A 22,858-nucleotide genomic window follows, 5' to 3' on the forward strand; every position below is an offset into this window, starting at 1 on the left:
GAGATATAATATAAAGCATGGGAACATCATTGCTATGATCTGTCCTCATTTTTCCATCTTAGCGATAGAAAAGGAGATTAGAGGATTAGAGATTAGAGAATCTAGCCAACACCTCTCTTCTGCCGACTGCACAATCTTTCCTCGTCAGTCTCTGTCAGAACCATGGTAGAATTGTGTCTCGCCAATTTCCATGGCGGAGCAGTGTCATCTACCGGCTTTTGATAGCGGGGACTTGATAGTAGTTGAATGAGCCGGAATTCAGCTCCGCAAAAGTGACAGTGGCCTTGTAGACTCTTGGTGATAGCAGGACAACTCCCAATTTGTCTGGTTTTGGTATGATTACTTTTGCCGCCAGGATCGCTGAGTTTGCCCTCAGCTTAGGTGTAGATCCCTTAATTTTAGGATGGTCGGTCTCTGCTATACCTGATGATGGCAGTTGATCACTAAGTATGCTGGTGCTGGGAGCAGCTGGGCGATAATTGTTGCTCTTCATCGAAAGTGGGACGAGGGAGATCAGGAAATCTCTGTATGGAAGTGAGGTCGGCATTCCTTTGCACTCCGATCACTGCCTCCACTTTACCATGTCCCTGTGTATGGTTCTGTTTGATCTTCTCTTCTGTAAAGATAAGGCTCCCCTGAGCATCCAACAAGACCATAGAGAGACAGTTTCTAAGTTCTGAGAAATGGCGGTGGAGCAATTGGAGCACAGACTCCTCCAATCTCTCTACCATATCCATCCTTCTATCGTATATGGAGGAAAAAATAAGATAAAATGAAAAGAAGAATGTGGTATGATTATTTATCAGTGCAAGTTGTCCACTTGACCCGGTATCCCCGGGGGAGTGTAAGCAGCAGTCCTGTAGCTGTTATTCGTTAGAAGGCCTCTAAGGAGTGTGATGATGGCCCTTACCACATGGTAATATATAGGCTGTTACCTTGTCTCCAAGTTGGTCGCTCCATCTGCCCTAGGATTTGTGAGGATGTGAAATATCCTGGGTCTTTTAATCAAGTTTTTGAGCAGATGTATGTCGATTAATCCCCAAAAATTAGATCATGAGGCCAGGAACTATATAGAAACACGTCCGGCCATTTCTATAGTTGGCTCCGCTCACCCCACAACAAACAGATTTGAATAGAATCCTAGACCCTGTTCCCTTACTGGGACTGGAACAATCACTCCCAGGGAGGAAAGGTCCTGAACACAGTTTAAGAATGCCTCTCTTTTTACCTGATCTGCAGGTAATCTTGAGAGGAGGAATCTGCCCCTGGGAGGAAGAGTCTTGAACTCTATTTTGTAACCCTGAGATACTATGTCCACAGCCCAAGGGTCTGGAACATAGCGTATCCAAGCTTGTCGAAACAAGGAAAGTCTGCCCCCCACTTGATCCAATCCTGGACTGGGGGCAGACCCTTCATGCTGACTTAGTCTCAGATGAAGTCTTCTTTGATTGCTTCCACTTATTCCAAGTTTGATTGGATCTCTAAGAGGACTTGGACTGCTCCAGCTTGGAGGAGGGAGAGGAAGACTTTTGACCTTTGAAGTCATGAAAGGAGCGAAAATTAGAATTTTGATGTCCGTTAGGTCTATTCTTCTCGTCTTGTGTTAGAAAGGACCCCTTTACACCCATAATTTCAGAAATGATCGCCGCCAGACCAGGACCAAACAGGGTCTTAGCCTTATAAGCTAGTGACAGGAGCTTGGACTTGGAGATAACATAAGCTGACCAAGACTTTACCCACAGATCCTGCCAGACATCTTGGCTCCCAGTCTAATGACTTGCATGTTAGCACCAGAGATAACATTTTAAGAACCTTAAAAGAACAGCTATCCTCTATAGGAATCTTGGTTATCTTGGCCAAAGTAGAAATAGCCCCTTCTACTTTAGGCACAGTGTGCCATGAGTCCAGAATAGAGTCAGCAGCAGGAAACATCTTTTTAAAGCCTGGAGATGGGGAAAAGGAATCCCTGGCTTACCGCATTCCAGTGCAATGATCTCCGACACATGGTCTGGAACAGCAAAATCTTCTACAGAGGAAGGAACATCATAGTATTTGTTAAGCTTACTAGATGTTTAGGGCTGACAGCGACAGAAGAATTTGAGTCATCCAAAGTAGCCAGTACCTCCTTTAGAAGTAAACGAAGGTGTTCAAGCTTAAATCTGAAGTTTACCTCTTCAGAATCAGTCAAAGGATTTATACTGTCAGAATCTGAGATTTCACCCTCAGAAGCTACCAAGGTATCCTTCTCATCAGACATATGGGGAGGTCAACCTTCGCAGCAGCAGATGGGACAGACACCTTACTATCAGAAAAAATGTTTTGATTTCCTCTTGTGCTTCCCCATCATGGGAAAAGCAAATAAAGCCGCAGATATCGCAGAAGATATCTGTGCAGCAAAATCTATTGGCAAATACACTCCTTCAGGAGGCTGAGAGGAACCGCAGGGCACTGTATGTGAAGCCATTGAGGCTTGGGAAGTTTGAGGAGAAAGCTGTGGCATATCGATTCCTGAACAGCATAATCCTGGGAGACATTAGGCTCAGAAGGCTCAAAAGGTCCTAGCTAAACATGAGGAGCAAAATTGCATAGGCAAACAATTTGGGCCTCTAAACATAATGAACATTTATTAACTGAAACAGACTCTTGTCCACAGCTAAGATAATACCCCAAAAGTAAATGAAGATAAAAAAATTACTGCAGCTTTAAGAAGGAACTGGAATCCCTCAGAGCACACTGAACACTAAGTAAAATACACCTTTACACTTCAATCAGACTGAGGTGCCCTACCGTAACCACTAGAAGCAGAGTTAGAATAAATTAACAGCTCCAACGAGGTCTCTCACAGCCGTCACAGAAGAGAATTCACAGAGAATGACACCGCTCCGCTCAATGTACAAGTGGAAGGGTAGGCTGTCACGTGAGCAGCACACAAGAAAACAGATTAAAAAAAAAAACTAAAATAAGTGAACAAAAAACACCCTTCAGCCTGAGGAACCATCCCATAAAACATAAGGGAAACGTTAACCCCATAGTCTCCTTCACATACCAAAGTGCCTGAATGCTGCCCCAATAAATCCTTACGAAAATGATTGATTAAGTCCCAATAAATTTAGCAAAATCAAAAACTCCTGAAAAGTGCAAGTCTCCAATACCTAGAAGACAAAAGCACTTACCTGCAAATCTAGCTGTCAGGCAGGAAGACAGCTCACAAGGAGTGAAAGGACACATACTCCTATCAGAGACCTGTAGAAAAAGAGAGAACAGAGTAACCAACTCAGGCTTTCTATAACCGGGGTAGCAATTATGTTAGAAAACCAAGCAAGGACAACCTCACCACATTCTAACTGCTTAAAAGCCACCACAACTCTTACTCAAGAGATTGACGTGGACACACAGTATAGCATTATTGATTTTCTGTTAGGAAAACATTTTGTAACTGATTGTTATGTAAATGGGAAAGTATCACTATGATGGGTAAGAAAAAAAAATAAGGGCCAGATTACAAATGGAGCGTTATTTTGTATTTTTGCTACAGCAAAAACTCTTCTAGAATTAAGATTTTTGTGTTAGTTGGGTTGCGCTGGCATTACAAGAACAAGACCAATTTGATGCAGTGTGCAGCGTATGGTTTGAGCACTGAGAGGATGACTCCCCACCCCTTCAAACTCTGCAGCAATGCTGGCAGCTCTTATATTCCTATTTCATAAAGATAACCTCTAGATATGAAGCTGAGCATGTGCACTCAACTTCTTTGGTCGACCATGGTGAGGCCTGTTCTGAGTGGAACCTGTCCTGCGAAACCGCTGTATGGTCTTGTCCACCATGCTGCAGCTCAGTTTCAGGGTCTGGGCAATCTTCTTATAGCCTAGGCCATCTTTATGTAGAGTAACAATTATTTTTTTCAGATCCTCAGAGAGTTCTTTGCCATGAGGTGCCATGTTGAACTTCCAGTGACCAGTATGAGAGAGTGTGAGAGCGATAACACCAAATTTAACACACCTGCTCCCCATTCACACCTGAGACCTTGTAACAATAACAAGTCACATGATGGGGGGGGGGAATGACTAATTGGGCCCAATCTGGACATATCCACTTAGGGGTGTACTCACTTTTGTTGCCAACGGTTTAGACATTACGGTTTAGACATTAATGGCTGTGTGTTGAGTTATTTTGAGGGGACAGCAAATTTACACTGTTATACAGGCTGGGCACTCACTACTTTACATTGTAGCAAAATGCTATTTCTTCAGTTTTGTCACATAAAAAGATATAATAAAATATTTAAATGTGAGGGGTGTACTCACTTTTGTGAGATACTGTATATATATATATATATATATATATATATATATATATATATACACACATACATCATACATATACATCATAAGACATGTATCTGTATGTATCTCTATGTTAAAGGGACAGTCTACACCAGAATTGTTATTGTTTTAAAAGATAGATAATGCCTTTTTTACCCATTCCCCAGTTTTGCATAACCAACACAGTTATATTTATATATTTTTTACCTCTGTGATTATCTTGTATCTGAGCCTCTGCAAACTGCCCCTTTTTTCAGTTCTTTTGACAGACTTGCAGTTTAGCCAATCAGTGATAGCTCCCAGGTAACTTCACGTGCATGAGCACAGTGTTATCTATATGAAATTAATGAACTAACACCCTCTAGTGGTGAAAAACCTGTTAAAATGCATTCTTAAGAGGCGGCCTTCAAGGTCTAAGAAATTAGCATATGAACCTCCTAGGTTAAGCTTTCAACTAAGAATACCAAGAGAACAAAGCAAAATTGGTGATAAAAGTAAATTGGAAAATTGTTTAAAATTACATGCCCTATCTGAATCATGAAAGTTTATTTTGGACTAGACTGTCCCTTTAAAGCCCTTTGTTTGCTTTTTTTTTTTACACACCCAAGATCTCATATCTTTGAGCCCTTATAACTTTTGTGTGCAATATTGTTTTTAAATATTTTTTATTACACACTGTTCATTGTAATGTATTTTTTTTTTTTTTTTAATTTTTAAAACCAGCTTTATTAAACATAAAGAAAAGTCAGAAATACAGCAAAAAAAAAAAGAAATCACATAGCATAACACTGTCTGATTGTATAAACATTACACCATATAACATTAGGGAATATTAAACATAAACACAGTGAGGTGCACTTGTCTATATACAGAATCTGACCTGTCCAAATCAGACAAGCATACAAGATATGAACAAATGTATTTCCAAATGATAGTGAGGACGGAGGGGAGAGAAAAAGTAAACCCCCCTCCGAAGCAATAAAGCATGGTATCAACAGATTTTTCATTTTTACAAAGATAAAGAAATGTATAAAGGATAGATTGAAATTGAAGAGAAAAGAAAAAGGGAAGGAGGAAGAGGAGTCAGACAACGGGAAAGGGAAGGGAGAGAGAGGAGAAAAAAAAAAAAAAAAGGGGGGAAAAATAAATAACAACACCAAGGGTTTGAACGATAATTGGGGCAAGTGAATCCTCATAGTGGGGTGCCCTTCCACACTGCCAGCATCATATCATGGGACGCCAATTGGTTGGTTTTAAAGTAGTGCAACCTCTCTAGGTTTAATAAGTCGTCCACTGAGGCATACCACTCCTCCAGGGAGGGGATCTGCCTGGACTTCCAATTACGAGGGATCAGTCTCTTAGCTCCCGTGATCATAATCAAGAGGAGGGCTCTAGCAAAGTCATTCCCGATTTTAGGAATCTGCAATAAGAGTAGAGTCTCTGGGGCATCAGGAATCAGAGTCTGCACTTTGTGTGACATAATCTTAAGAACTTCCGACCAAAAGTCTCTCAATAAGGGGCAGGACCACCAGATATGCACAAGAGAGCCAAGCTCTCCACAACCCCTCCAGCAATAGGGGCTCGCCGAGGGAAAGTACCTGTGCAGTCTCGCCGGGGTATGATACCACCTGGTTAGTAGTTTCAGGTGTATTTCCTGTACCATAGCCGAAACTGATGAACGCCTCGTCAGGGCAAACGACCTCAGCCACTCGTCCTCCTTGAAAGTGCAGTCAAGGTCCTTACACCAGGATAATGTAAAGGAGGGGAGCTGAATATCTGGGGGGATGAGTAAGAGCTTGTAAATTTTAGATATTAGTCGCCTAGAGGGGGTAACATTAGTGCACAATTGTTCAAATGGTGTAAGGTCTCTGTTAAACTTATCTTTGTGTTTATGATGCATGAGGAAGTGCGCTAGCTGGTGATAACGCATCCAAGATGAAAAAAGAGAGCCAAGATGTTCCGACATGTCTAGTTGTGTGCGCAGTTTGCCTTCGTGTATAGCGGAGCGTAAGATACCGTCGCGTAAGGGATAGAATGTGCTCATCCGAGTACCCAAAATGTGATATGGAATATCAGGGTTTTCAATTATAGGGATCATGGGGGAGTGGACTGAGGAGATGTGGGTGGAAGTAGCCAGCAACCTATCCCATTCCTGAAGAGCTGTTTGTGTTAAGTGGTATTTCTGTATAAGGATAGGACGCTTTGGAGGTGGAATCCAAGCTAGGGTTCCAATGTTATGTCGTTTGAAGATATATCCGTCAAGGCGCACCCATTGCTTTTGTGTGTCATTTCTCGACCATTCAACCACCCTCTGCAATAATATTGCTCTCCTGTACAGAGAAAGTTCAGGGAATCCCAGCCCTCCCCTCTCACGAGGAAGATATAAGGTCTTTCGGGGCACTCGTGGTTTCACTCCGGACCAAATAAACTGCTCAAGAGATCGTTGCAACTGGGAAAGATAGTCGCCCGGCAGGGCAATGGGCACAGTCTGTAAAATATACAGAATGCGTGGTAGGATGTTCATTTTAATCAAGCTAATCCTTCCCAGCCAAGTTAGCATTTTGTTCTTCCAGGAGGATAAATCAGAAATAATATCCTTTCTCAGGGGCATATAATTGTATTTAAATAGGTCCGCTGGGTTTGCAGTGAAATAGACACCCAAGTATTTTAATCTAGAGGCGGCTATAGGTATACGATACTTTTGGGCTATTTCTTGGATAAGTTCTGGTGGAGAGTTAATGTTCAACAGCTCAGACTTGGATAAGTTGAGATGAAAGTCAGAAAGCTCACCATATTGTCGTAACTCACCTAGCAACTCTGGGATTGATGTATCAATGTTGGTGAGGGTGTAGAGGATATCATCCGCGTAGAGTGCTTGTTTAAATTCTTTTTCCCCAACCTGCACCCCACTGATCTTAGGGTTTTCTCTAACCCTCTGGGCCAGCGCCTCAATAGAAAGAGCAAAGAGAAGAGGGGAAAGCGGACAGCCCTGTCTAGTGCCGTTCATAATAAAAAAGGTCTCAGATAAGGTGTTATTTATCCGGATCCTAGCATTCGGTGCTGAATATAATGCAAAAGTCATGTTAATATATGGGTCGCCAAAATTCATCTTCTTCATGACCCAACGTAGAAAAAGCCAGTTCACCCGATCAAAAGCTTTCTCCGCGTCAGTCGAGAGTAGGGCCATAGGCCCACCCTCGACCCGCGCATGGGAGATCAGTTGGAGCACCTTATTGGTATTGTCCCGTGCCTCCCTACCAGGGACAAAACCCACCTGATCAGACGAGATCAAGGAAGGGAGGAGTCTATTTAACCTCTTTGCAAGCACCTTTGCATAAGCTTTCATATCTGAATTTAACAAAGAGATTGGGTGGAAATTAGCAGGAGAAGTGGGGGGTTTGCCCTGTTTAGGGATGACAGTGATATATGCCTCTAAAGACGTAGTAGGAAGAGTGGGGTGTGTGATCAAATTGTTAAATAGTAGGAGCATGGAAGGGCCCAGAGTGTCAAAGAAAGCCCGATAGTATTTGGGAGTAAACCCATCAGGACCGGGGCACTTCCCACCCGGAAGAGCTGTCAGGGCCTGAGCCAACTCCTCTAAAGTAATGGGAGCGTCAAGGGACTCCCTGTCTTCAGCGGTAAGCTGAGGGAGAGCCAGAGAGGACAAATAATCGTCGATCGTATTCTGTTTTTCTAACACGGTGAGATCTTGGGATCTACCCACACACGACTGCGAGATATTGTAGAGATTAGTATAGTATGTATGGAAGGAGTCTGCTATTTGTCCAGTTCCCTTCACTACACTGCTGTCCTCTCTCTGCAACATATAGATATGAGACTTAAGTTGCTGTCTGCGGATGTTTCTGGCTAAGAGTTTACCTGGCTTATTGCCCCCTTCATAATATTGTTGTTTTGTCTTAAACAGCTTATGATGCAGCGTCTCAAGTTGGTGCTGAGAGAGAAGCGATCTGGCCTCTGATAATGACTTGCCCACGGCCCCATTCGAGGGGTCCTGTTTGTGTATGTTTTCAAGTTCGGTAACTTTTTGTGAGAGTTGTAAATGTTTTAACCTCTGCTGTTTCAACAAATGGGCCTTATGTTTGAGGAACTCCCCTCGAACAACACACTTAAGTGCTTCCCAAAAATTGGTGATAGAAGTATGTGTAGGATCGTTGTGTGACATGAAGTCTGTTAGTGATTTTTGGATCGCAGACCTAATGTCCTCTCTGTCTAATAGGTGATCATCCAACTTCCAAATATAAGACGTTGGGGGCAGGTCTGGCCATTGGATATTGCAAATTATAGGGGCATGATCTGACCATGTGATAGTGTCTATTGTAGAGCTAACAGTCATGTCTAGTCCCGCTGAATCAAATAGAAAGTAGTCTATACGTGAGTATTTGTTGTGTGGAGGGGAGAAGTATGTGTAGTCTCTCTCTGATAGGTGAAGGGTTCTCCATACATCGTGTAGTTGGAGATTTGCAATAGTTGTCTTGACTGACTTAATTATTTTAGAAGGGATACTCGCTGATCTATTGGACGTGTCCATACCCACATCCAAAGGTATGTTGAGATCCCCTGCCAAGAACAGCGGGCCTTTAGAGTGGTCTAGAATTACCTTCGAGACCTTGGACATGAAACGATGCTGGTCAGCATTTGGGCAGTAGAGTGTAACCAGTGTGATAGGGTGGTCGTACAGTGTGCCAGAAATCAGCAAAAACCTACCCTCGGGATCTCTTTCAACATGTAAAATTTGCAATGGGACTGAGTGATGAATCATAATGCCCACCCCACATTTCTTGGAGGGGCCTGAAGCAAAGAGGGCCACAGGATATTGTTTATTCTGCCATTTTGGTTCCTTTCCCTTATGGAAATGAGTTTCTTGGAAAAAGAGGACATGACTGTGGTGTTTTTGCAGTTCATGTAAAGCTATTGACCTCTTTCCTGGGTCATTCAAACCCTTGGCATTAATAGAAACAAAAGTAAGCCCATGAGAGCCAAACTTACCACCCGAGCAGGCCATAATGAGAGAGAAAAGAAAAAAAAAAAAAGGGGGAAGGGGGAGGGGGAGAGAAGAGAGTTTAAAGGGGAAGAAAAAGAAGAGGGGGAAGAAAAAGGGGAATAGGCGCTGTTTAAAGACTCAGCGAGGACAAAGAAGAGATGTCTCAGACAAGACTAAGAGGAAAGGAAGGAGTAATGCTGAATAAAAATTAGACAAACGGTAAGAGAAGAAGAGAACGAGGAAGTGAAAAAAGCAGGGGAAGTAATCCCTAGGTCAGAGCATTCTTTTTCAAAGTGTAATAGAAAGTTTCAGGAGAGAAGCACAGGAGGCTATCCCTCCTGAGTCTGTAGAGGTGATGGCTTGAGGAGGGGGGGGGCAAGGGGGAGGGAAAAGGGGGGGGCAAGGGGGGGGAAGGGGGGGAGGAGAGAGGAAGAGAGGGGGGGAAGAGAGAAAGAGGAAGGGAAGAAAGCATTCAAAAGCACCCTAGAGCTGGCCACGCAATAACAAGTATAGACTAAAACAATAACATTGCATCAATAGGTGAATAACACTTTTCTGTAAGCATCAGTATAGGAATGCAACCGTTACACTGAAGTGGCCGGTTCCAGAGTAGCACAGCAGGTAGCATTTCAGTATCTAAGGGTATATTGATGATAAACCTTGACAATGCTTTAAAGCTAAAACAACAACGTTACAATCAAGGAAGCGACATACACCTTTGACTCAGACACAATGAGGGACATATTATCTGGAGGCAAAACTGGAGGATGGAGGACCGCAAAATGATACAAGGGAAGGAGGAAGGAGAAAGGGGAGGAGGAGAGGAAAAGAGGAAGGAGGAGGGGGGGGGGGAGGGAGGAAAGAGAGGAGGGGGGATGAGGAAGAGGAAGGGAAGAAAGCATTCAAAAGTTCTTTGGAGCAGTTTATATATAACAAAAGTTAAACTAAAACAATAACATTGCATCCATACGTATATAACACATGTCGGTAAACATCAGGATAGAAATGTAGGCATTGCACCATATTGATCAGAGCCATGACAGCATAACAAGTGTCATTCATGGGGACAAAACCAAAAGATAGATAATCATCAAAAGGAACAAGGACAGAAGGAAGAAGGGAGGGAGGGGGGGAGGATGAGAAGAAAGAGGAGGAGGAAGAAAGAGAAAAAGGAGAGGGAACAATCAAAAACTCAATAGAGCCAACCACACTTAAAAAACAAAACTAAAAGAAAATGAAAATTAGAGCAATAACATTGCATACCTAGGTATACCATACCTATCTATAGACAATAGTATAAAAATGTAAGTATTACAACATAGTGATCGCTTCCAAAATAGCACAGTAGGTTGTATTCCAGCATTTGAAAGTGTGAGAAAAAAAATCCATTCCAAAATTTAAGAACTAAAACAACAATATGACAACCATGGTTACGCAAAAAATAACTGTAAATGTAGAGAACAGGAGTGTGAGTGCATTGAAAAGATTCAATTGGGGAAAAGGGAGGAGGGGGGGAAAGGAAAGGGAAAGGAGGGAAGGGAGGGGAGGGAAGGGAGAGGAGGGAGGGGAGGGAAGGGAGAGGAGGGAGGGGAAGGAAGGGAAGGGGGGGGGGGAGGGGAGGGGAAGGGAGAGAAGGAGAGGAAAAAAAAAAAAAGTAATGGAGGGAAAGGAGAAGGAAAAAAGGGGGGGGAGAAGGAGGGGGGGGGAGAGGGGAAAACAGGGGGAAATAGGAAGGGGGGGGAAAGGGAAGGGGGGAGGGGATGGGGAGGGGTAAAGGGGGGAGGGAGGGAGAGGGGAAGGAGAGGAAGTGAGGGGGGAGGAAAGAGGGGGGGGGGGAAAGGAGGAAGGATAGGGAGCATATCAACAGTTCAGGCCCATAACAAATTGGTATCTCTGGCTCTATAACAAAATACCCTATATTAACGAAGCTAGGGTAGCAAACAGTAGGGTAGATACAAATACAGGTAACAGTTCCATAAGATGCCGTGATAGCATATGGGGCCACTAACGAGCACACTTTGTATGAGTTGGTAAAGGGAGGGGGAAGGGGAGGTGTAGAAACAGTACATAGGAAGACATATGCAATTCTAATCTAATGTGGAACAAATAAACCGGACTCAAATAACATAAGTGATACATTATCTGGAGGTGAAGCCAGGTAATGGAGAGTCCCCAAAGGATATGAATGTTCGCATGGATAACAGTCAGGAAGGGCCTCTGCAGGCTTTTAAACAGCAAAAAAGTGTAATTCCTGCAGGAGGCAAGGAAGTAAGGATTGTAGCGTTGAAAAGCTAAAGTGGAGCTTCATCTTCGATGGACAAAGTTGCAAAGAAGGCCTGGACATCCGATCCAGGACGGAAGATAGCTGTCTTGTTATGCCAGGAGGCGATAATGGAGACAGGGAATCCCCACCTGTATGGAACCTTATGCGCTCTTAATTTCTCTGTGATCTGAGATAAGTCTCTCCTCTTCGAAAGAGTGGTTGGTGAGAGGTCAGAGAAAATCTGTAGTGTTTCACCTGCATGTTGTACTGGTTGTTTGCTGAGTGCACACTGAAGGATTTCTTCTTTTTCTTTGAAATTCAAAAAACAGACAATTATGTCCCTGGGAGGCGCCTTAGGAGGTGGCTTTACTCTAAGCGCTCTATGTGCCCGCTCTAGTGAAATCTCGGGAGAGGCCGGGGTGTCTTTAAGGGTGCGAAATAGGCTCTGCAGGTAGCCTTCAATCGCTGGGGGGTGAATAGTTTCAGATACACCACTGATTCTTAAATTGTTGCGGCGACCCCTGTTGTCAAGATCTTCTATCTTATCAGACATCAGCTGAATGGTGTCTGATTGCCTCTGCATCTCAGTTTGCATTTGTAGCATAGAGCTTGAAATCTCAGTATGTTTTGTTTCGGATTGGGTAACTCTAGTATCCAAAGAGTCAATGTGCTTTTTTAGTTCATGAAACAAATTTCTCATTTCTTTAACAGCGTTTCTTATGTCCTCTTTGGAGGAAAGAAGCTGTAAATCCTCTTTAGTGATAGGCTGCGAGGCATGCAGCTCAGTATTTTGCAGAGTAGGTGGGGAGGCATTTTGGCTGTCCTCCATGCTGCTAGAAAGCTCTATATTAGGGTGGTCAATGTGTTTCAAATATCCACTAAGTGTGCGCACAGGGAGATCTTTTTCAGCCTTAGATTGCCTTTTACAAGGCATAGTTTCACTACCAGCGTGGTTGTAGAAAAGAGCAGAACTAATGCAGGGCTTTTGTAGAATATTAAAATGACCCACGTGGAGGTGAAAGAAAGTATACAGGTGACAGACACTTTCTATTGAGATGACACAAAAAGCAGATAATCCACTGAACCAGATAATTGTCAATTAAAGAAATTTATAATCCCTGTGAGATGTGTAATTGATGCAGCCTAATAACTTTCATATAAACGGACCTTTGTGAGAGGCTGCAGCACTGTGTCACAGTTGGAATTAACTTATACCTTCAATTGTACAACTAACACACGCAGCCTAGATGGAGGTCAAAACGATTCACAAGAGGCACCGCTATAGGTCTGCAATCTCTAGCCGCAGTCTCACACTACTAATATGCAGCGGGGCCCAGGGACCGTTATAAAAGGCTGACCACGGAGTTAGATAAAACTGCGTGCAATCTGTTGTGGCCGGTGCTGTGAACAAGCGTGTGTGCGGTATAGTTTACCTCGCTGGTTGCGGTCCACTGATGCCTCTCGGCAAGTCCTCTCCTCCTTGCAAAAGTTTCAGGTCAGATTGTCCAAGCGCCACAGTGCTGTATACAGGGCTTCAGGCCTCGTCGGGAGCTCCGGTCAGATGCGTCACACTTGTAACTTTGGATTAAAAGGGTGCAAAGTGTTCCGGTTTTCGCACAAAAAGCCTCTCAATGTCTAGAGATAGAGTTCCCACAATAAAGCAAGGGGATTAGGGGAAGGGAAAGCCATCATTTATAAGATGCACTGCCTAGGGATTTAGGAGCTCGCTCAGAAGACAGCCATTCGCCTGCGTGGCTTAGCTCCGCTCCCTGTAATGTATTTTTTATGTGTTTTGTGACACTTTTTATTTTCGCCAAACAGTTAACCACAGCTCTGAAATTTTAGCGTAAATTAATGGTGCTCTACTTGTAATATCAGCACAAATTAACCGGTGCACAAACGATACGCGAAAACCCTTGCCCAATGGTTTGTGCTCCACTTGTAATCTAACCCTAAATTGGTAACATTACAATGGAAAGGACTCTTAGGATAACGTAGTCTGTGTATCAGTGACCAGGGATATATTAGTACAATACATATTATCTGACCTTTAGCTCTGTTTGATACTTTTGATTTTCATCCATGAAGGAGCGTGCCATAAAGACTTCCAAAGCCTTCACTTCACATTCCCTGTGCATGTTCAGAAATTCTTCATTTGTCTCAGTTGGGAATGTTTTCACATACTTGCTCATTTCAGAGTCATATTTGGATAATGCATCCTTCACAGCTCCCATATTCTCAAGCTCTGCTAGAGCCAATACTGCATTCTCCATACAAGGGATAGAACCACTCTGTATTGCCTTCACATAGGAGTCTGTGAGATTCCCCAACACTGGAACAAAGAAACATTAAAATTAAATAAAAATATCTGAAAAACATGTGCTAAAACAAAAGAAAATGTGTATGAAGAAGCAAATAAACAAAAGTTCACATCCATATTAAAATCCTATAAAATAAATACATATACCTATATTAGATGAGTGGAGCTATAGAAACCACCAGCAGTGTCATTGGATTTTTCTTTCTCAAAAATTGGCTACTAAACACATTTTACTATCCTGATAAAAGTCTAATATTCTGGCATATATACCAAATATCATTATTTCCATTGCTCAGGTTACACCACTTGCAATTTTATTTTCCTCAAGTTGAAGAGGGTATAGCTCTATAGATTTAGCCACGGTTTCTTATTGTTTTTTATCATTATTGTGCTAACAGTTCAATTCTGCTATTTTCACTGTTGACCGTAGGAAAAGCTGGTCAGCTAAAGATGCATATAGATGATTTGCAATTTGGCAAAAATGTGCATGCATTGTTTTTTTTATTACTAAGAACACATATCCCTTTGATGTTTAATGCTTATAAGAAAATAACCTGTGATTAAGTGAGGTTTTTGTCACTTACATCTCCCAGTAACCAGTATTCCACCTGGGAGGGTTTTAACGTGGCCTTCCTTATGCATAAAAGCACAGAACTTTCCAGCTTGTTCCACAAAGTCCTCTTCCAGCTCACTCTCTTCCAGCTCCTCCAGGCGGTGAAGGTTTTTTCTACTAGCAGGTCGGTCAAATACAAAGCATTTATGTGAGTGGAAGAAATGAAGGATGCACTCGCGAGGCATGTTGTAATCCATTGTAGTCTTATTAGAACCTAGACGTTTTAAAACAAAAATGTTTGTAAATGCTGCACTGTGCCCTGTACTAATAGCTTCTCATATGGATTTTTTAACACTGTGCTCTGCAATATAATACTTTATGATGAGAATGCCTTATAGGTGTACTTGTTTTTATTGAGAATTATAAGGTAAAAAACAGGTGAGGGGAGCTGTGTATATTTCAAAATATATATATATATATATTCTTGACCTTTAAGTGAGGTTCTTGTATTGGTTTGCGATTTTTGCGCAATTTATATTGCACTTTGAAATGGCTGAAAATAAGGGAGGTGTGACTACAAGAGGTTAAAAAACAAAATATTTAATTGTCGCAATAAAAAACAAAATATTTAATTGTTGCAATAAAAAACATGGATAAATTCTGACAGGATTACAAGTTAATGGTAAAGAGCTCTATTACCTTGAAGAAAATTAATAATGTTAAAATATCATCAATCGAAAGTTAAAGTTAAAATGACATTACATTCATAATATAGTATTCAAAGCATTTGATAAGAACAAAATAAAAGTAATTATCGTGGAAGGTAGAAATAAATGTTCATCTGATGATCTGCGTTTATCTTTTGATGTGACTTTTAGTGGAAAAATAATTACTCACAGTTTACATGAACAAGTTCCAAGGTGAACTTGTTCATGTAAACTGTGAGTAATTATTTTTCCACTAAAAGTCACATCAAAAGATAAACGCATATCATCAGATGAACATTTATTTCTACCTTCCACGATAATTACTTTTATTTTGTTATCAAATGCTTTGAATACTATATTATGAATGTAATGTCATTTTAACTTTAACTTTCGATTGATGATATTTTAACATTATTAATTTTCTTCAAGGTAATAGAGCTCTTTACCATTAACTTGTAATCCTGTCAGAATTTATCCATGTTTTTTATTGCAACAATTAAATATTTAGTTTTTTATTGCGACAATTAAATATTTTGTTTTTTAACCTCTTGTAGTCACACCTTCCTTATTTTCACCCATTTCAAAGTGCAATATAAATTGCGCAAAAATCACAAACCAATACAAGAACCTCACTTAAAGGTCAAGAATATATATATATATATATATATATTGAAATATACACAGCTCCCCTCACCTGTTTTTTACCCCATCGATCCCTCACAGTTGTTTGAAGGAACAACTGTTTATTAGGGTTGAGCTGTCTCAATCCAATAGGTGCACTCACTCTTAATTGTTTTTCACTAATTGAGAATTATAAGGAACAATAAAAAAGGACAAGATCTATTAATCAGTGTCTTATTAACAATATTAAGTGCTTATCAACATTGGCTTCTCCCTCTGCAAATATTCTTTACTTGTTTTTTATAAGTACATTTCTCTAAATTATTTTTTTAAGCACTGTTAATTTTGTTTATTTAGTTGTTCATTTTAATTTAATTTCTATGCTTTCCTAAATAGTCTCTTCTTTTAAAAGTAAAACTTTAGGGGCCAGTTTCCATTGAGCTGCAACTGGGTTCGTGCAAGCTTGCAAAATGAAAAAAAAAATGCTGTGGGAAAGCAGTACACTTAGACAGATTCCACATTTCCACCCTTACTGGATAATTATTTGTTAGGTGACAAAATCACTTTACCTAACTCAAAAATCACCAAACTCCTAACACTGCAACAAACTACTATGTCTTTCCCTCTCTAGCCAATTTCAGGTAAAGAGTGCAGGCACTAAATTTAACTTTTATAACTATAGCAACAAATTTGTTATGGCACGATTTTTTGGCCAATTCAACATCGGATATAAACATTAACACAACATTAACTTACACATACACATAAAGACAGACTGCACACAGTGCACAAAATATCTTAATGGAAACCTGGTACTAAAATGGAGCAGGGAACTGATTTTAGCTGTTGGCACCTTCTGCAGCTTACGGCTCCATTTTTAACAACTCAATGGAAACAATCCCTAGGCTGTGTAGATGATAAGAAGCACCGACAACTTATATATGTGCTCAAAAACTGGATTCCTCCATTACATTCTATAACATACTGTAATAGCAAAAATAAGTTATGACTGCCTTTATTATGTGCAACATCCCAGAAATCTTCTGCTGGTCCATTACTTAAAACAACTCTTTAAAGCTGCGATACAGCTTTTAGAAAGGCAAAACAATGGGGCTGATTTTTGAAAGTGCGAGCGGACAGGATATGATGTAGCGTATCATGTCCGCCGCACATCGGTAAATGCTGATACACAAGCAGTTCTTGTGAACTGCTTGTGCAATGCCGCCGCCTGCAGATTTGCGCCCAATCAGCCGCTAGCAGGGGGTGTCAATCAGCACGGTCATATAGGATCGGGCGGATTGATGTCTACAGCCTCAGAGCAGTTATGGAGCAGCGGTCTTCATTACTGCTATTTCCGGCAAGCCTGAAGGCTTGCGCGGAAACAGGGACATCAAGCTCCATTCGGAGCTTGATAAATCGGCCCCTAAATGTGGATAATCTCAAAAAATATCCCCAATATTTGGAGTTAGTCAAGAGTACATATCTCTGTATAGCAGCTATTAAGAAATGTCAGTTAATATATGACTGATTACCTGGTTAGAGTTATGACTCCAAAAATGCACAAAATTGCTATCAAAGAGTAGACAATCCATTCAATGTTCCTTTTTTTACTTTAGATTTGCAATTAATACTCCCTCACCCCTTTTAAAAATACAAATTCAGTAGACGTGTACATTCAGATCCTTTGTTAGTATCCAAATGTGGAAGTAGGCGGCCACTCATGGCATTCGGGCTCTTTTATGAGCCGGATTTATTCTTTTGAAAGTTCCACACACTAAGATCTAGATTTGTACAGTTCTGTGTTGAATTTTAACAAGAATAAATCCAGCTCCAAAATGAGCCGAATGCCACAAGTGGCCGCCTACTTACTCATTTGAATCCTAACCAATGGTCAGAATTATCTTAGCCGACTAATTATTATTATTTTATTACCGTTCTTGAGTTTCAATGCATTCATTAAATATTCATCCTCTGTCACATTCTTGCCATCTCTTTCCAGCATCAGCGTGAAATCTCGAACACACCAGGTGAAGGATGGAAAAATTCTTTTAAATTCAGAAGTTTCATCTTCCCCCTTGGATGATGAAGTTAAACGAATTCTTTTTGTCAATTCAGTCACATAACTGAAAGGTATTAAGGAACTGCTAACAGAGAGCAAACATGTTACTCATGCCCATGTCTAGAAAAACCTAGGACTCAACAACAACTAGAAAATGGGCCTAATGTTGTTTTGGTGGTTTGCAGGGTATCCCTCTTACACAGAGAAAAGGATACTGTAGCTGATCCACTGATTGCTGGTCAATTGTTCCGAAACTATTGAATACAAAGTTACTGCTCATCAAAACAGCAAGGCAAAATATCCAAGCATCATTCTTACTATCTCCCTAAAACAAAAAACAAACAAGTCATAAACTTAAAATACTGCATCGTCAACAGAGAACACAACAAACAAATACACATAGGACAGGAATAAGAATATATCAGAAAAGTAAGACAATTAAATAACTTAATTATAATCTTTATCTGGAAGAAAGTCATTCAATTAAATCAATTTGTAATGTTTTATATGTTAAGCTACTACAGGGTAGTAAAATAGAAAATGGAAGAGAAAGGAAAAAATAGAGCAATCTGTAAAATATGTAAAACAGTAGTTCTTCAACAAAGATAGACAGTTATACAAACAGACCAAAGAACAGTGAGCAATAGTATTAAACATAATATAAATATAAGAATGTAGCATAGGGAGGTAACCTGACAACATTAAAGTAAGGGTGCCAAAGTAGTCTCCTGCACGTATAACAGTAATGTATACTCCTTCCCTTTTACATAATGTAGCATTTCACTATAAACAAGGATAACAGGGTGTAAAGAAACTTTCAGCTACAATACGAGTTTTGAGAGCTATAGGGAAATTAACGGATGCAACAAAAGTTGTGTTATTTAATCCCCTATAGCGCTGCCATTACAAGTTTTTCAAAACCCGGCTTATGTGGGCCATATGGTGCTTTTAAGCTCCATACCGCACCAAAAACAAGCGTTGTTTTGACGTGCTCGTGCACGCTTTCCTCATAGATATCAATGGGGAGAGCGGGTCAGAAAAAAGTCTAACACTTGCGATTGTGGAAAGAAAAGCTCCGTAACGCAGCCCCATTGATGTCTATGGGGAGAAAGAAAATAACGTTTAAACCTAACACCCTAACATAAACCCTAAGTCTAAACATCCCTAATTTGCTGCCCCCGACATCGCCGACGCCTACCTACAGTTATTAACCCCTAATCTGCCTCTACCGATATCGCCGCCACCTAAATAAAGGTATTAACCCCTAATCTGCCGCTCCCGATATCACCGCCACTATGCTAAAGTTATTAACCCCTATTCCGCCGCACCCAAACATCGCCGTCACTATATTAAAGTTATTAACCCCTATTCCACCGTTCCCCGACATCGCTGCAACTAAATAGAGTTATTAACCCCTAAACCTCTGTCCTCCCACATCACTACTACTAAATAAACCTATTAACCCCTAAACCGCCAGCCCCCTACATCGCAACAACCTAAATGAAAATATTAACCTCTACACCTAACCCTAAACCTAACCCTAACACCCCCTAACTTTAACATAATTAAAGTAGATCTAAATTTAATTTACAATAATTAACTAAATAATACCTATTTAAAACTAAATACATACTTACTTGTAAAATAAAACTTAAGCTAGCTACAATATAACTAATAGTTATATTGTAGCTAGCTAAGGTTTTATTTTTATTTCACAGCTAAGTTTGTATTTATTTTAACTAGGTAGACTAGTTAGTAAATAGTTATTAACTATTTAATAACTACCTAGTTAAAATAAATACAAAATTACCTGTGAAATAAAACCTAAGCTACCCTACACTAAAACCTAAAATTACAAACAATAAAAAAACCTACCATTACAAAAAATAAAAAAACTACCATTACAAAAAAAAAACAACGAAATTATATATATAAAAAAAAAATTATTCCTATTCTAATACCCTTTTAAAAAAAATAAAAAATAGAATAAAAAAGCCTAATCTAGAATAAACTACCAAGGGCCCTTAAAAGGGCCTTTTGTAGGGCATTGCCCTAGGTTAAACAGTTCTTTTGCTACAAAAAACATACACCCCATAACAGTATACAAACCCCCACCCCCCAAACTACCAAGGGCCCTTAAAAGGGCCTTTTGGGGGGCCCTTAAAAGGGCCTTTTGTAGGGCATTGTCATAAGTTAAACAGCTCATTTGCTACAAAAAAACAAACAAACACCCCCTAACAGTATACAAACCCCCACCCCCCAAACTACCAAGGGCCCTTAAAAGGGCCTTTTGGGGGCCCTTAAAAGGGCCTTTTACAGGGCATTGCCCTAAGTTAAACAGCTCTTTTGCTACAAAAAAACACCCCCTAAAAAATACATTACACAAAATAACAAACAAATTATCAAAAATAATAAAAAATTATTCCTTTTCTAATACCTATTTAAAAAAAAAAAACACTGCAAAATAAAAAAAACCTAATCTAGAATAAACTACCAATGGCCCTTAAAAGGGCCTTTCGTAGGGCATTACCCTAAAGATATCAGCTCTTTTTCTGAAAAAAAATACAAATACCCACTAACATTACAAACCCATTTCGAATTTTTAGAAACATTTGCCCATATCTACATCATACTTGTCAGGCAACAGTATCCGGGGTATACTTCCAGAAAATGGCGGGGAAGTTGCAGCACTAGCAGTGTTGTGTAACAACAGGAGCAGCGTTTTTCTCTGCAACCAGTGAGGAGAGCATAGTGGTTATAGCGTCTAGCTTAGAATCCATATTCGGCAAGTGTATGGCGTGGGTTCCCATGGTCTGTCCCCTAAGAGAGACTGCTCTTGCTACCTCATTTGTGTCCATGGCATAAGTATAATGTAATGCTCATGGGATATTTCCCTATCAAACTTGGCCAGTAGTCTTCTTATCCCGGCGTCAAGTGGAAGGATAAGGAAATATCCCAGAACAAAGTAAGTTTAAGAAGTGAGGTAAGCAGTACTCACGGTAGACAGGGCAGTCCTTCACGGTAACAAGAGTAAGGCAGAGAATGGTTAAAGACAGGCAGAGTTTGGCAACAGAGAGGCAATCCAGCAGATTAGCAGTTCAGGGGAAAACCAGTAGAATGGTCAGACAGGCAGAGGTAAGTAATTAGGCAATCCAGCAATCCAAGGGTTAAACAGGCAGAGTGGTAAGACAGGCAGAGTTCAGCAATGATAAGGCAATCCAGAAATTCAAGGGTTAAACAGGCAGAGTGGTCAGACAGGCAGAGTTCAGCAATAATAAAGCAATCCAGCAATTCAAGGGTTAAACAGGCAGAGTGGTCAGACAGGTAGAGTTCAGCAATGATAAGGCAATCCAGCAATTCAAGGGTTAAACAGGCAGAGTGGTCAGACAGGTAGAGTTCAGTAACGATAAGGCAATCCAGCAATTCAAGTAATAAAGCACCTAGGAGCACACACAGTAACACCTATACTTGGGCAATGAATGCAGGAAACAGAGTTGCTTACATAGGGGTGGATTCGCACCAGGGAGGACACCCAGCTGCAATCAGGACCGGCATTAAAGTAACTTGATAACTTGACGTGTGGTGATGACGTCATTGCTGCTCGCCAGAAGCAACTGCCACATCCAAGGCAATGGCCGCCACATCCATGGCAACGGCCATGACAACAGAGGGAAGCGGCAGCTGGAACCAGGGCGGCAAGACAATTATGAGTGTAACTGTACTTTTAAATGTATTTTTGATGTGTTCTGTGAGACTTTTTTGTCTCGCATAACAGTTAACAAGATCTTTGAAGTCGTGCTAACCTGACAATCGTTACATTCAATTGCGCTCGAGCCAACGTATTCACTCTCAACTTGTAATACACACAATAAATCCCTTTTTGTTTGTGAGAAACTGTTAGCGCACCACTCGTAATCTAGCCCTAAAGAAGAGGAAAACCTCTGACTCTCTGGATGACCAGAAGGATCCTCAGATGGTGTGTAAAGAGAGGTAGCATTTACAGACAACCAGGACATTATTTAATTATGTTGAGGTGCTTTTATTTTTTGTTACCCATCTGTAATGTGTACTGTATTTTTAATGTTTAAGGGCTGTTAAGAATTTATATAACACATGGTAAAATTATTAGTTGATTAGGAATGTATTGCCCCCTGCTAGATGGCTATTTATTTAAAAGACATGGGGTAGATTTATGAAGCAGCGTATGCTGCTGTTTCAATGTGAGCCTTCAAAAGCTCCCCGAGCGACCAATTGGCCACAAAATATGCAGGGGGCAGCATTGCACAAACATTTCACCAGTGCAATGATAAATGCCCACAGCATATGCTATCTGCCTTTATCGATGTCGGGCAGACATTATCGGCTACAGAGGATCATGTCCGCCTGACATTTGATAAATCTACCCCCTAGAGTTCAATATCATTTTGATTAGCATGTTAGAAATAAAAAAAACCTAATCTAGAATAAACTACCAATGGCCCTTAAAAGGGCCTTTCGTAGGGCATTACCCTAAAGATATCAGCTCTTTTTCTGAAAAAAAATACAAATACCCACTAACATTACAAACCCACACCCCCCCAAACCCACAAAATAAAAAAAACTATGTAAAAAACCTTAGCTACCCATTGCCGCCCTGGTTCCAGGTGGCCTCTTCAATCTTCATCCTGGTGGCAAAGTCCTCATCCAAGCAGCGAGAAGTCTTCATCCAGGCGGCCTCTTCAATCTTCATCCAGGCGGCATCTTCTATCTTGATCCCGGCGGCGCGGAGCGGGTCCATCCTGAAGACATCTGGCGCGGAGCATCCTCTTCATACAGTCACTGCCATATACCGAATCTTCAATGCAAGGTACGCAATTCAAAATGGCGTCCCTTGCATTCCTATTGGCTGAAAGATTTGAATCAGCCAATAGGAATTAGAGCTGCTAAAATCCTATTGGCTGTTCAAATCAGCCAGTAGGATTTAAGCAGCTCTAATTCTATTGGATGATAAATCAGCCAATAGAATGAGAGC

General features: G+C 40.8%; 1 protein-coding gene across 5 annotated transcripts in view; it reads right to left on the minus strand.

The window, feature by feature from the left end:
* LOC128638943 (guanylate-binding protein 1) overlaps positions 1-22,858 on the minus strand; it is a 163,832-nt gene that overhangs the window by 82,796 nt on the left and 58,178 nt on the right. For all 5 annotated transcript variants that reach the window (XM_053691072.1, XM_053691073.1, XM_053691075.1 and 2 more), the window contains 4 exons: positions 18,063-18,172; positions 17,721-17,911; positions 14,492-14,734; positions 13,636-13,919 (listed from right to left, as the gene is read on the minus strand). In XM_053691072.1, coding sequence (XP_053547047.1) covers positions 13,636-13,919; positions 14,492-14,734; positions 17,721-17,911; positions 18,063-18,172 — 828 coding nt within the window. The remainder of the gene's footprint in view (positions 1-13,635; positions 13,920-14,491; positions 14,735-17,720; positions 17,912-18,062; positions 18,173-22,858) is intronic.

Source organism: Bombina bombina, chromosome 8 (genome assembly GCF_027579735.1).
Source record: "Bombina bombina isolate aBomBom1 chromosome 8, aBomBom1.pri, whole genome shotgun sequence".
NCBI lineage: Eukaryota > Metazoa > Chordata > Amphibia > Anura > Bombinatoridae > Bombina > Bombina bombina.